This window comes from Tinamus guttatus, unplaced genomic scaffold (assembly GCF_059628265.1).
Source record: "Tinamus guttatus ecotype Peru unplaced genomic scaffold, ASM5962826v1 Tinamus_guttatus_pri_ptg000323l, whole genome shotgun sequence".
Taxonomy (NCBI): Eukaryota; Metazoa; Chordata; class Aves; order Tinamiformes; family Tinamidae; genus Tinamus; species Tinamus guttatus.
Window position 1 is genome coordinate 1,083,814 of NW_028288857.1, and position 11,802 is coordinate 1,095,615.

Below are 11,802 nucleotides of genomic sequence, written 5' to 3' on the forward strand. Positions count from 1 at the left end.
ACACGTAGAGAAGCAGGAAATAATGCAGACTCAATTGCAATCTTGTGTTAATGTACAGCAGTGAGACCTGGAGATGTACCAAATTGGTAGATATAAAAAGTGTATGCTTTCTTAAGGTGGATGGTAGAAATTAAACAACTAAAAGTCATCTCACTGCAAAATTGTACTGAAAAATCCTCATCCAGCATCCTGTTTCTGTTGGAGTCTGAGAGGTACAGGCTGGGATGAGGGTACAGCAGGTGGGCACTGAAATTAATGCTCCTCAGCCAGGTTAGATCACACGCTCCTTTTCAATGGTAACATCTCTCCTCGTATGTGCCAGGTATGGATTTATATATAATTTTATTCATGTGCTGCAGGGTGAACACATGGTTCAGCTCCTCACCAGAAATCTCCCATGCCTTCCGTGCGTATCCTCTGTATGTGTGTGCAGGGAGATGGAAGCGAGGACATGGGGTGGAGGGAGCAGCAGAGGCTCCCACGGGGGCTGCTGTGTGGGGACCCCACGCGCCGTCCTCACAATTTGGCCACCACCCACCTTCCCCTGGTGGGTGGCAGGGTGGATGTGGCTCATCCTGCTGGTTTTCCCCCCCTGCCAAAGCTCCTGCGTGCAGAATCCTCCAGTGGGAGCAGCGACACTTTAAATGCCAGCACATCGCTGAGCACCGAAACCAGACAGCAATGACCCTTAGCTAGGGAAAACAGAAGGCTCCAAGGGGAGTCTTTAAGAAGAAGAACCTTTAACCAAGGACACAGAGTAATTGACCTCAAGTATAATTCCCCTCATAAGGCTAATAAAAGCAGAAACAGCAAATGACAAAGAGAAATGAAAATAATTAGTCCACACTCTATGCACTCTGCCATGCAAGAGGAATGATTGAGAGTTGCTCATAGTAATCATGAATGGAGAACAGACTTTTAGGAAAATTTTCCTTTAAAAAAGTGGCCTCATCTGTAATGTAAACTACATACAGAGGTAGGTAAACATTTTTACAGGCTATAAAAATTTATAGTTAACAGATTTACCATCCCATAAAACCCCAAGGAATAATGGGATGGAGATGTACTTATATCTCATGTTAGGTTTACGCCCTGCAGTTCAATCTTTCAGTCTCTATCTAGATTAAAATAGGTCAACAGTACATCTTCTTTCTGAAAAGAAGCTGAATCACGTTAGCTGCTTATGTGATAACTTGGACTCATCTCTCAAACCGATTAGCAGGGATTTTTAAACAAGAGGTAAAAGTGTCTAAATTGTATATCAATCCTTTTAGCTAGATTGGTTTAAAAGCGTTATTTTCTTATTGTTAAAATAATTTTGAGACAACACCAGTAATTGTTTGGATGTTTTTTTTCAGCTTGCTCTGGGTTTTGAACCAATGATTCCTGTCAAAACTAAGGTTAATGTCATCAGTGAAGGTCAACTGAAGATTCACCTCAGGTGTTGATCTCTTGACAAAATGCCCTTGCAAAGGAGCTACTCCTACCAAAAGCCTGTTTTCATCCTTGCCCTCAGCCTCTCCCTATCATCGAAACCCCTTTGTATTTCAGTTAGCTGTAAGAATAGTATTGCTGTGAATATGGGATAGGTAAATACCCCGAGACAGGCACTAAAGCAGGGAAGGGAATTCTTGGCCTTTTGTTGAAACTCCTGTGGCTGAGAAATCCACACAGATTAACCCACAAAGCTCACCAGAATCTGTGCTGTTGCCAACAAATACAGTGCCTCACTTTTGTCCCCGCCAAAATTAAAGACACTGTAGTTACACTCACTTTTTTATTCAGGAAATTCCAAATATTTCCCTTAAAGGAAATACTTCTTGTTTTACTATCTAGGGAAACACACTTCAAACATAAAACATCGAGCAGCTAAATTTGTCCTGAGGCCGGAGCTTGCTGCATCCTATCTATTCCCACTGCTGTCAATCATTATCCAGGCAGCACATTGTTCGGAAGGTGGAGCTGTCAGGCAGAAGAAATAAAAGGTAAGAAGAGAGAGTCATCTTGTCCTCCTCGCTGCCGGTGTCAAGGTTAAGCGGGACTCTGCTTTATGGCCCTTGGCTTTGCAACTCGTGTCAAACCTTTAAAGCGAGTCCCACCCCTCACCCTGCCCCTATATAACTCGGGCTGCTTGTAGCAACACCTGTGTTGGTGCTGCGGGGCTCGCACGTGGCTGCTTCCCACATGGATGCTCTCGGCGGCCTCCTGGGGTGGCTCTCGGCGGGCGGCCTCCTCGCGGTGGTGGCCGTGGGGCTCGTGGCGGTGGCCCTGGGGCTCGCCGTGCGCCCGCTGCCCGCGGCCGGCCGCGCCGTGCTCGTCACAGGTGAGGGACCCAGCGCGGGCACCGTCTCGCCGGTGTGCGGGAAACCTCCCACCGGCACCTCGAGCGCCTCCCCGGGGCCCGTCTCTGGGCTCTCCTTTTACCCTTCTTGCTCATCTTATCTTTCCGGAGTTGTTTTGTTTTCCAGGTAAAGAAATGTCCTGAAACTCTGTAGAAAAGGATGTTAATAGATGCTATTTTTAATACCCGAACTCGTGAAGCTAACTAGTGAAAAAAGCATATGAGCATTTACAATGGTCTAATCTGTTATGAGAAACTTTAATTTTCGGAGGTCTTCGGAATATGCCATTAATACCTTACTCTTGTTTGCCATAATTTATTAAGCTGGTTCCTGGTGTATGTTTCTCTTTCAATGTGCTTGTTTGTGTGGTGCATGCTATGAATATCACGCATACTTTTCAAAAAACGCTTTTGGTGTCTCTTTTTTGTAACAATGTGTGAAATCATTCACAAGTCAGTAGTTTCCTTCAGTAGCAGTGAAAGTTTGTAAATGATAAATTCAATCCCCACATTAATACATTTCTCTATTCAGAACTCACTTTTGGTTTGCAGAGATGTCATTTCTGTAGTTTTAAGTTATTCTTTTTTTTTCCCCCCTGCTTCTAAATATTGTGACTATAACTGTTTGCCTGTGTTAATCACACATTTGGATTGGAGTGACTGCCTGCTGTTTCTCACACCAGTAACTTGCTTTTTGTTTTATTGTCTAGTTTAGCTTTTGGAAAGTTGAATTAAGTTCCTTTGGATGATAGAACTCTTTAGTTCAGAGTTTAATTTCGTTGGATAGGCAGCTCTGGAAAAATAATGCCTTTTTTTTTTTTTCTTGCTAATGAATTAATGCAGGAGATAACTTGCTGCTCATCTTGTCCTCTCTTTCAATTTTAGTACTTATCACCTTCCTGTGCAGCAGCTCTGTGCTGGGTAGCTTGATTGGTGCAGTGAATGCAGATGGTCTCAGGAGCTGGGGATAGGGAGCTCTCCTGCAGCCTGCTCTGCCCAGGGGGTGGGTTGTGCTTGCACTCAGGTGTGTTTCTTCCTTTGCTAAGATTGCAATTTAGTGCTTCATCAGTGTTTAAAAAAAAATAAATAAAAGTTCTCTCAGGACTTACCTGCTGTAGAGAATTTGAATTGGAGCGATGCAGATGCGTGAGGAACGCTTGCCTGTGTTCCAGCTGCTGAGCCTGTTTTCTGTGTAACTGTCCTGAAGAAATGCAAGTTTCTCACAGCTGATGCCTCTGAGGAGACTCTTCTGTGCTGTTTTTTGGATCCAGGCGGGCATGCAGTCAATCAAACCTCAATCAACTGAAACAACAGTTTTATTTGAGGCTTTTTCTGGGTTAAATTGCTCTGACTGTAGTACTCTTCCCCTTACTAAGTGTAGGATTTGCGTGCAAGTGCGTGCGCAATAGAGAGGTGCCTTTCCATCAGTTTTAGTGTCACATTCTCTAATTTACACAAGATGTGAGGCAGGTACTTCATGGAATATGATGTCACCACAGCCCCCAAAAGCTCTCCAGTGTTGAGGAGCGTTGCTGTGCTCCTCTAAAGAGCATCTATCACTTCTGAGATAACTCAAAGGTTAATCCATTCTCCTTTAAAAAGCAGCTTTCTCGGATGCTCTTCTGGTCCTCTCTGCATGACCATTGCACTGATGCTGTTGCTGCATGTTACTAACTTAAGCCACCAATACAGTAGAGCATGACAGTAAGGGAAAACTGCCCGTGAGCACCAGCTTTCTCACGTGAATAACTGCAGGTGTTTGAGCAGTGTTGAGTCGTTCAAGTTTCTATGGATCCTCTCTGTCTCTGTGAGTGAGTACTTCAGGTGTCCTTAAATAGAAACTCCTGGGTAAAGGGAACACATTGACAGTGCTATGGGAAATCTTTTCCATGGTTTGATAGACTCAGTGTGCTGGGTCTCCAGGAATTACATTGTCATGAAGATCCAAAGTGGCAGGAGGTGTAAAACTCTCATTTTATCTATTTTATGTTCAGTGGGATTAACTTTTTCAGGCAATTTCATCTTTTCAGTCTTACTGTTTGTCTTGGTGTTTCTGATGCCCAGTATGAGTTCCTGATAGCAACGAAATCTCCTTAAAGCTTTGGCTACACTCAATACCATCTGCCTTTCTGAAAAGAAATCTCCTGCTTGTTCGTGTATTTTTGATAGAGGAGTAGGGCAGGGAAATTCTCTAGCTGTTCTATATACAAAACCTAACTAAGGCTCAAAGAGGCTTCCACTGCTTAAACATGGTCTTGAGAGGTAGAGTTTCTCTGGGTGTCAACAGGGAAACTCGGATCTTTTTGTGCGTTTAAAGTATCGGATAAGCCCTGCAGCAGGCACAGATAAATACTGCTTCTGTTTCCTTCTTAGGATTGCCACAACTGCCTCTGGTTCTTATGCAAATTTTCCCTTTCCAAGTTAAAGCTGTGCTGTAAAATTCTATGTTAAGTAATGTGTAACTCTATGCGTATGTACTTGCTGGGAAGAATTTGACCCAGAAATAAGATTTTTGTTAAAAGGGGATTGGAGAAGAAAAGAAACCCTACCTGAAAGCTACAAATCTGTTATGCCTTCAGAATAGTTGCAGCGCTTTTCCTTGTTCTCCAGGGAGTCCTAAGAATGGATGTTTTTTCTTTCCCCTGGTTTCTGATAGGGGGAAGAGGTTAGGCATGATATGTGGTGGTCTAGTGCACCTTCAACATGCTGCGTGCTTCAGAAATACCATTTTTGGGAGTATTAAATACAGAATGGACTGATTGATCATTTAGTACACGTTTCTTTCAAGGCATCTGGAACTTTTGTCTTCACCTTTCAGGAATAAAACTCCAGCTGGAAGACAGAAATTAAAATATAGCATTAATTAAGATGAACCTCTCTAGCAATCAAATCCTATTGACTAAAGATTTAGAGGGCAGGAACATGCCCTTGATAACAATTACATTATCCTCCTCTGTGTGCTGAAGTCATGGATTAACTCTTAAAAATTCCTGGTAAGGTTAAATAAGGAGCATTGCAGCCCTTTCACAAAGAAAGAAATGGCAAAAAGCTGGCAGGAGTTCCTGCCCTTTGTACCCGCTCAGGTTTCCAGCCATGCTGCAAAATGGGTGCGAATGGTTATTACGCAAATGCGTAATAAATTGGTTTTACAGGAGGCAGCCAAGTCTGGGATAGCTCCATGGATTTTGGTGCACGATGCCATACAAGAACTTTTCTGCAGCAGTTAAAATCCTTCTGCAGGCAGGCAGGACAGGTAGAGGAGCTGAGAAAGATACCAGGAGAGAGAATACATAAAAGTATCTTAAGATAGTGACAGTAAAATGTAGTGTTGAATTGCAAATCAATTGACTTTACTTGTTAAATACTTGTTCTTAACCAGTGGAGGAAATTGCACAATTATAACCATGAAGCTTGTTGCTATGTGCCTGCTTTAATGGTGTTTGCTCTATTTGATAGTTCATTACATTACATGTACAAAGATTGGGAATAATTCTGATGGTGGAGAAGATAAGAGAAAAATCTAATGCAGGTCTGCGTAAGTTAAATAACTGGTATTATTTGGCATAGTCTTAAAATGCCCTTCTGATACACTCTTAGAGCTTGAAAGCAACGAGCCCTTTTGCAGTTAAAGAAACACTGCTTAGCTCTGGCTTCATAGCAGCCTGTGGACAAATAATTACATAATAAAACAATTCAGATGATAGAGTTTTCAGTAAAATAGTGCTTCCTTGGATAAAGAAATATCATCTAGTGATTTCTTGAAATTCCATTGCCTGTAATTGTTCTGTCCACCTAACATTTCAAATTAAAATATTTTTTTTTTCTCTTGCTTTTTTTCCTAACTACTTTTGTTAGCAAGTTTTGGTCTGAATACTTGCATAAAGCCATTCCAGGATTTTATTTTCTTTGTATGTATGAAGTAAATCCTGGAATACCCCAGTGGGAGAGCATGGACAGATGCCTTCGGCCTTCTCCGTAAGGCAAAGAGGAGATGCTCTACAGCGAAGCTTTGCTGGCTGTGCAAAGTTTGGGTTCCTCAGGCTCTTAAATCTGTACCTTTCTTGTACTATTGTAACTGTATTTCTGAGTGCCTTCTTTTCATCCTCTCTTTGATTATATTTTCAAAGGCTTCTGTTGAGTGCCTCTCTTTTACCAGAAGGTAATGGTTCAGGACAGACTCACTTTTAACTCTATTTATTTATTTTTACTTTTCAGGAAGTGACACTGGGATTGGACATGCACTGGCTAAATACTTGGATAGCCTGGGTTTTGTTGTGTTTGCTGGAGTTTTGAATAAGGATGGACCTGGGGCTGAAGAACTGAGAAGGACCTGTTCCCAGAGACTTTCCCTCCTTCAGCTGGATATAACCAATCCTACCCAAGTCAAGGAGGCCTATCTCAAAGTTGCAGAGAAAGTGCAAAATACAGGTAGAGCTTTTGTGCCATTATAATGGGGATACTTATGTACCTGCTTGCTAGATGCATCTCTTCTTGGTTGCACCATGGTTTTGGGGTGTAGGTCTACCCCATCTCCAGTCTGCGGGCAGTCAATATAATTGTATCGATGTCCGCTGTCTGCTGGGACCCAGAAAATGGTCATGATGTCTCTCTTTCTCAGGTCTCTGGGGAGTTGTGAACAATGCTGGCATCCTGGGGTTCCCTGCAGATGGTGAGCTGCTCCCCATGAGCATGTACAGGCAGTGCATGGATGTGAATTTCTTTGGGGCCGTGGAGGTGTCCAAAACCTTCTTGCCGTTACTGCGGAAATCCCGGGGAAGGCTTGTTAACATGTCCAGTATGGCAGGTAAGCTGGGACAAGTCCCTGATTAGTTTCTGGTGCAACACAGGTAATGGCTAACTTCCTTGGCATAAATGCAGATGAAGGTGTTGGGCAATCTTACTTGTCAATAGGCTTGCAAAATTAATATCTCGATAAATACACTTTTTTCTTTTCATAATACTTTTATCATCATATTAGAAGAATGCTTTATCCTAACTTACTAGCAAAGTAGTAAGTTTCTTGGATAAAATCACTTATCTTTTTTTAAGAATTAACGGAGTGTAATGTGCTTTTCAGGTTTAATCCTGTGTTTATAGCAACTTCCCCCTCCCAAAATACAAACAAGCTACAACAACAAAAAAACCAGTCCCCTTAGGACATAACTTCCTATTCTGGGAGGACATATGAGATGCTAAGATGCAGAAACAGAAGCAATAATAATCACTGTAATAGCAGCCAGCAGCTGAGGAGGAAGAAAGCTCAATTTCAAATGAGACCTGCTAGATGCAAAGTGTAATGATGCTGGAAGATATTTAGGCTTTTTGAAGATTTCTGTAAGGATTTAGCATACTGGCTGCTTATAAAATTTGTCTAGCTTGTCTGCTTCGACCATCCTTTTGTTGTGCTTGTTCCCACCTGAACCCTGTTGTGCTGCCTAGGAGACTTGTGCAGACGTTGCCTTCATGGCTTACCTTGAGGATATGGCATCAGTCTCGCTTTGATGTTATCTTTTTTTTCTCTTTCTTCCTCCTTTGTTATAAGTATGTTTTGCATCTGCAGCCTATGTTTATGGTTCAGTGCCAACACTTGAAGGAAATCTGTTGGGTGTTCAGGTGCATTTGGGCAGATGTTTGCATTCTTGGTGTGAGTAGCCAAGCTGGGATAAATGGCGAGGTTCCCTAACTGGAGTATTGGTTCCAGTAATGCCAAATTAATGACCCTGCTTAAACTATAACTCTTCACATGGATGTTCTTATACACAGGCCAGTTCTGGTAAATATCTTCCTCTTACCACAGGGTCTGAGGGTCCTTTGGTAAAACATTAGCAGAAAAGTTAGTGAGGCTTCATTATGCCGAGTCTGTTTCTGTCTGTGTAGAGCAAATTTAACTGCATTTGAGGTTAGCCTGACCTCAGAGGGAAGGAATATGTGATTCAATTGGTTCAAAGCAGTCAAAATTCAAACTCATTCATATGCATACAGCAGAAAAGCTAACATGCAATTGGCCTGACTCTGTACGAAGCTCCTGAGACACGTTGGTTGTTGCAGCACAAACCCAAATAAATGGCACCAGTGGCTTACCTGAACGTTTGCCATTATCAAAGTGGTTTCTTTTTTAAAAGATTAAAATGTATTGACACAAATGTCTGATTTATCCATTGGAAATGGCTGTACGGGGGGATGCACCAGGCCAACGTCAGAGCAGGCAGGAGGGGGAATGCGGTACCCTGGAGAGAGGAAGGTTTATGTGGTCCGATCCCTCCTTCCCGCAGCACGAGCGTGGCCTGGGACATCTGCCACCTCCTGGGTTGGCCAGCGGTCAGCTGAGCAGTGGCAAAGCAGGCTGAGTTTCTACAGGGAGACTGAAAGCACTGAAAGCTGCTCAACCTAAAACTTCTTTTAATTTTTCTGCGACTGAAGCAGTGATAAGGTTGTTTTTTTTTTTTTAAGGACAAACTTCTTTTGAATCTTTTGTTTCTTAAACATATGGGTTTAATTTAAATTTGCCTAAAATACTTGGTTTTATCTCTTTTCCCTTTGCACAAATGCTGCTGAGATCAAGGAAGAAGGGTGGTGAGGAGGATGGTGCTGGTCTCTTTTCAGTGGTGGCCACTGACAGAACTAGAGGTAATGGCCACAAACTGAAGCACCAAAAGTTCCACAGGAACTTAAGGAGAAATTCCTTGACAGTGAGGGTGCCAGAGCACTGGAACAGGCTGCCCAGAGAGGTTGTGGAGTCTCCTTCTCTGGAGATCTTCAAAACTTGTTTGGACGCAGTCCTGTGCCACGTGCTCTAGGTGACCCTGCGTGTGCAGGGGGGTTGGACTGGATGACCTCTAGAGGTCCCTTCCAACCTTAAGCATTCTATGATTCTATGATATAACCATCCATAGTGGTTCTGCTTCCAAATTAGATCTCTGGGATTCCTAGCATACCAGTGGCATGATTCCAAGCTAGATGAACTTAGTTTGTCCACTGAGGTCTTCCTCACTCTTGTCCTGTTACCTCTGGTCTTTCTGACTTTAGCTGGAAAATCTGGGACATCAGTTGCCTTTGCAAAGCTGCATCTGAGATTATGTAACCTGATTATATAGGAGCTTGAAATCTGTTAGAGTGACAACAAAATCTGTGATATTAAACTGTTACTTCACTATTTATATGAATTAAAACATTATCTGTATTTTTTTTTATTTCTTTAAATACTTTTTTTGTTTTTTTTTTTTCTTCTTTCCTGAAAGAAGTGATTCCCTCCCTGACTTGTCTTTAAACTCAGCGCTTAATTTTGATTTCACTCTAATTGTCCTTCTAAATCACTGAAATAAAAGCTGGAAAGAGCTGGAGTTGAGCTTTATCATGTTTATATTACTCCTGCAGGAGGCATTCCACTACCTAAGTATGCTGCATACGGTGCATCAAAAGCAGCTCTGTCCCTGTTTTCTGGAGTAATAAGGCAAGAGCTTTCCAAATGGGGAGTTAAAGTTGCTTTAGTTCATCCATCAGGCTTCAGAACAGGTTGGTATTTGACATTTTAGATGATTCTCTTTGTTCCTCAGATGTTTCCTGTAATCAAGCATCCTCAAAGTCAGGAATAATTGTCAGAGTCATACTTTTCTCCCATCTTTCACTTTGATTGCTCAAATTAATACCTGTTTTTCTTTAAGAGAACTACCTCCTTCAGTACTCTATACTGCTGGCCTCTACTTTTCTACTATATCCCTTTTTTCTGGGCAGAGCAAAGAGATTCTTTTGCTCTAGACAGAGCAAAACTTAGGGAAAGGTGCTCGATGAGGAATACAATGAAAAACACATTATACCTTTTGTGCAGTGGGTCACAGTTTGTCTTCAAAATCAATTGCTGAGCTGTTCCTAGTAATAGAATTAGTATCTTCCTTCTGCTTAGTCGTGTCACGGTTGATAAGCAGGCAGTGCTTTGTCTTGGGCTTTATGGCTTGCTTTTCCTGCATGAGAACTTCAGGACTTGCTTTTAGTCTGTAAAGTCTTTCTGTTCTCAGTATCAGAGTTCTGCTTATTGAGTTGTATCCTTTATCAAAATATTTGCAGCAATACCTTTCATCATGCTGGCTAGCTGTTGATGTTACTATAGATAACTTCTAAGATTTCATCTCTGCTTCCTCTCCCATGTGCTTCTGCTGCCTTCTGTTCCAAATTCTCCTCTCCCATCTCTGTAAACACATTTCTCTGGAGCCCATTTTGGTTACAAGTTGATCTCCTGCTGTACCTTTCAGTCATACTTCCCTTAATGAGTGCTAATTAGAAATAGCAGCAAAAAGAATAAGGACAGAATGGCAAGGAAAAAAGACATTGGCTTAACTGTGAGAAGGCTTTTTTTTAACATGTAAGTGGCAAAAGAATTGTGCATAAACTATGTGCTTTTCATATAGTCTATGTTTCAAGATTCTCCTTTTCTTCCCCCTTTCCTCCCTCCAAACCAATAAGGACAGTTGTAACTGCTCATATATATTTTTGCTTCTGCATTGACTCATTTGGGACAACTATGCAAACTGGGGTTTTGAGAGATGAGGAAAGACGCTTTTCACTCTTTGTTATAGAGGAATATTCTAGCTCAGCCCAAACCCATTTGCTTTCTCGCGGTTGTTACTGCAGGTATACAAGGTACCTCCGAACTGTGGGATAAGCAGGAAAAGGACCTCCTGGAGAATCTCCCAGCCGCTGTGAGGAGCGATTACGGAGACGACTACTTCCCGGAGCTGAGGCGCTACCTCCTGCGCATGCCGGCGTACTGCGAGGCCAACCTGTCCCCCGTGCTGAACGACGTCCTGCACGCTTTGCTGGCCCCGAGGCCGCACAGCTTCTATACGCCTGGGAAAGGGGCCTACCTGCACCACTGCGTCTTTTACTACTTTCCTGTCTGGTTCTACGACTTTTTCATTAGTAAGTTACTTGGTACTAAGCCTGTCCCAAGGGCCCTGAGAACAGCAGAAGCGAAAGACAAGAGCCTCTAAGGTGCCCATCGGTTTTTGTCTTGGGTGGGGAGATAGCTGAGAAAAACACTATTTTAAGACACCACTATGTATTGTACTTTGTTAAATTGTACCATGCCTGGTAAACTGAGGCAAGTCTCTGCTAAGTGTGACGTCCAGGAAAAGTGGTAGATAAACAACAACCAAAAACAAAATTCTTCCAAATATGCCCTGTCTTGGGATTAACAAAGTCTTTTGTGTAAGGCATCTTGCAAAGTTATCCAGTTCCTGTCTGCTTCAAGAGGCACCAGCATGCTGACATGATAGCTGTTTAACCTGTGTGTGTGTCTTTTTTTAATAAATAAAATAATGAGACTACATGAACACTGTAAATGTTGGAACTTGCCTATTCTTACCATTGCAAAAATTTTCTGAATGTGTAATGTGAATCCTGCAATTTCAGACTAATACTCTCTTTTCCTTTTCATGTCCCTGGCGGACATGAAAAATGATTGGCCC

The 11,802-nt window shown here is 42.3% G+C and overlaps 1 protein-coding gene across 1 annotated transcript; it reads left to right on the forward strand.

Annotated features, from left to right (window-relative positions):
* Positions 1-2,184: 2,184 nt before the first annotated feature.
* HSD17B2 (hydroxysteroid 17-beta dehydrogenase 2) lies at positions 2,185-11,325 on the forward strand. The gene is made up of 5 exons (XM_088529107.1): positions 2,185-2,323; positions 6,557-6,769; positions 6,960-7,145; positions 9,716-9,853; positions 10,967-11,325. The coding sequence occupies exons 1-5, from the start codon at positions 2,185-2,187 to the stop codon at positions 11,323-11,325; spliced, it is 1,035 nt and encodes a 344-aa protein (XP_088385233.1).
* Positions 11,326-11,802: the final 477 nt, after the last annotated feature.

Bases quoted from the DNA above. Each gene is read 5' to 3' on its own strand.
- HSD17B2 (XM_088529107.1), top strand. From the start codon at position 2,185: ATGGATGCTCTCGGCGGCCTCCTGGGGTGGCTCTCGGCGGGCGGCCTC. The intron at 6,770-6,959 runs GTAGAGCTTTTG...TCTCTTTCTCAG, and splicing joins AGAGAAAGTGCAAAATACAG to GTCTCTGGGGAGTTGTGAAC. The intron at 7,146-9,715 runs GTAAGCTGGGAC...TTACTCCTGCAG, and splicing joins TAACATGTCCAGTATGGCAG to GAGGCATTCCACTACCTAAG.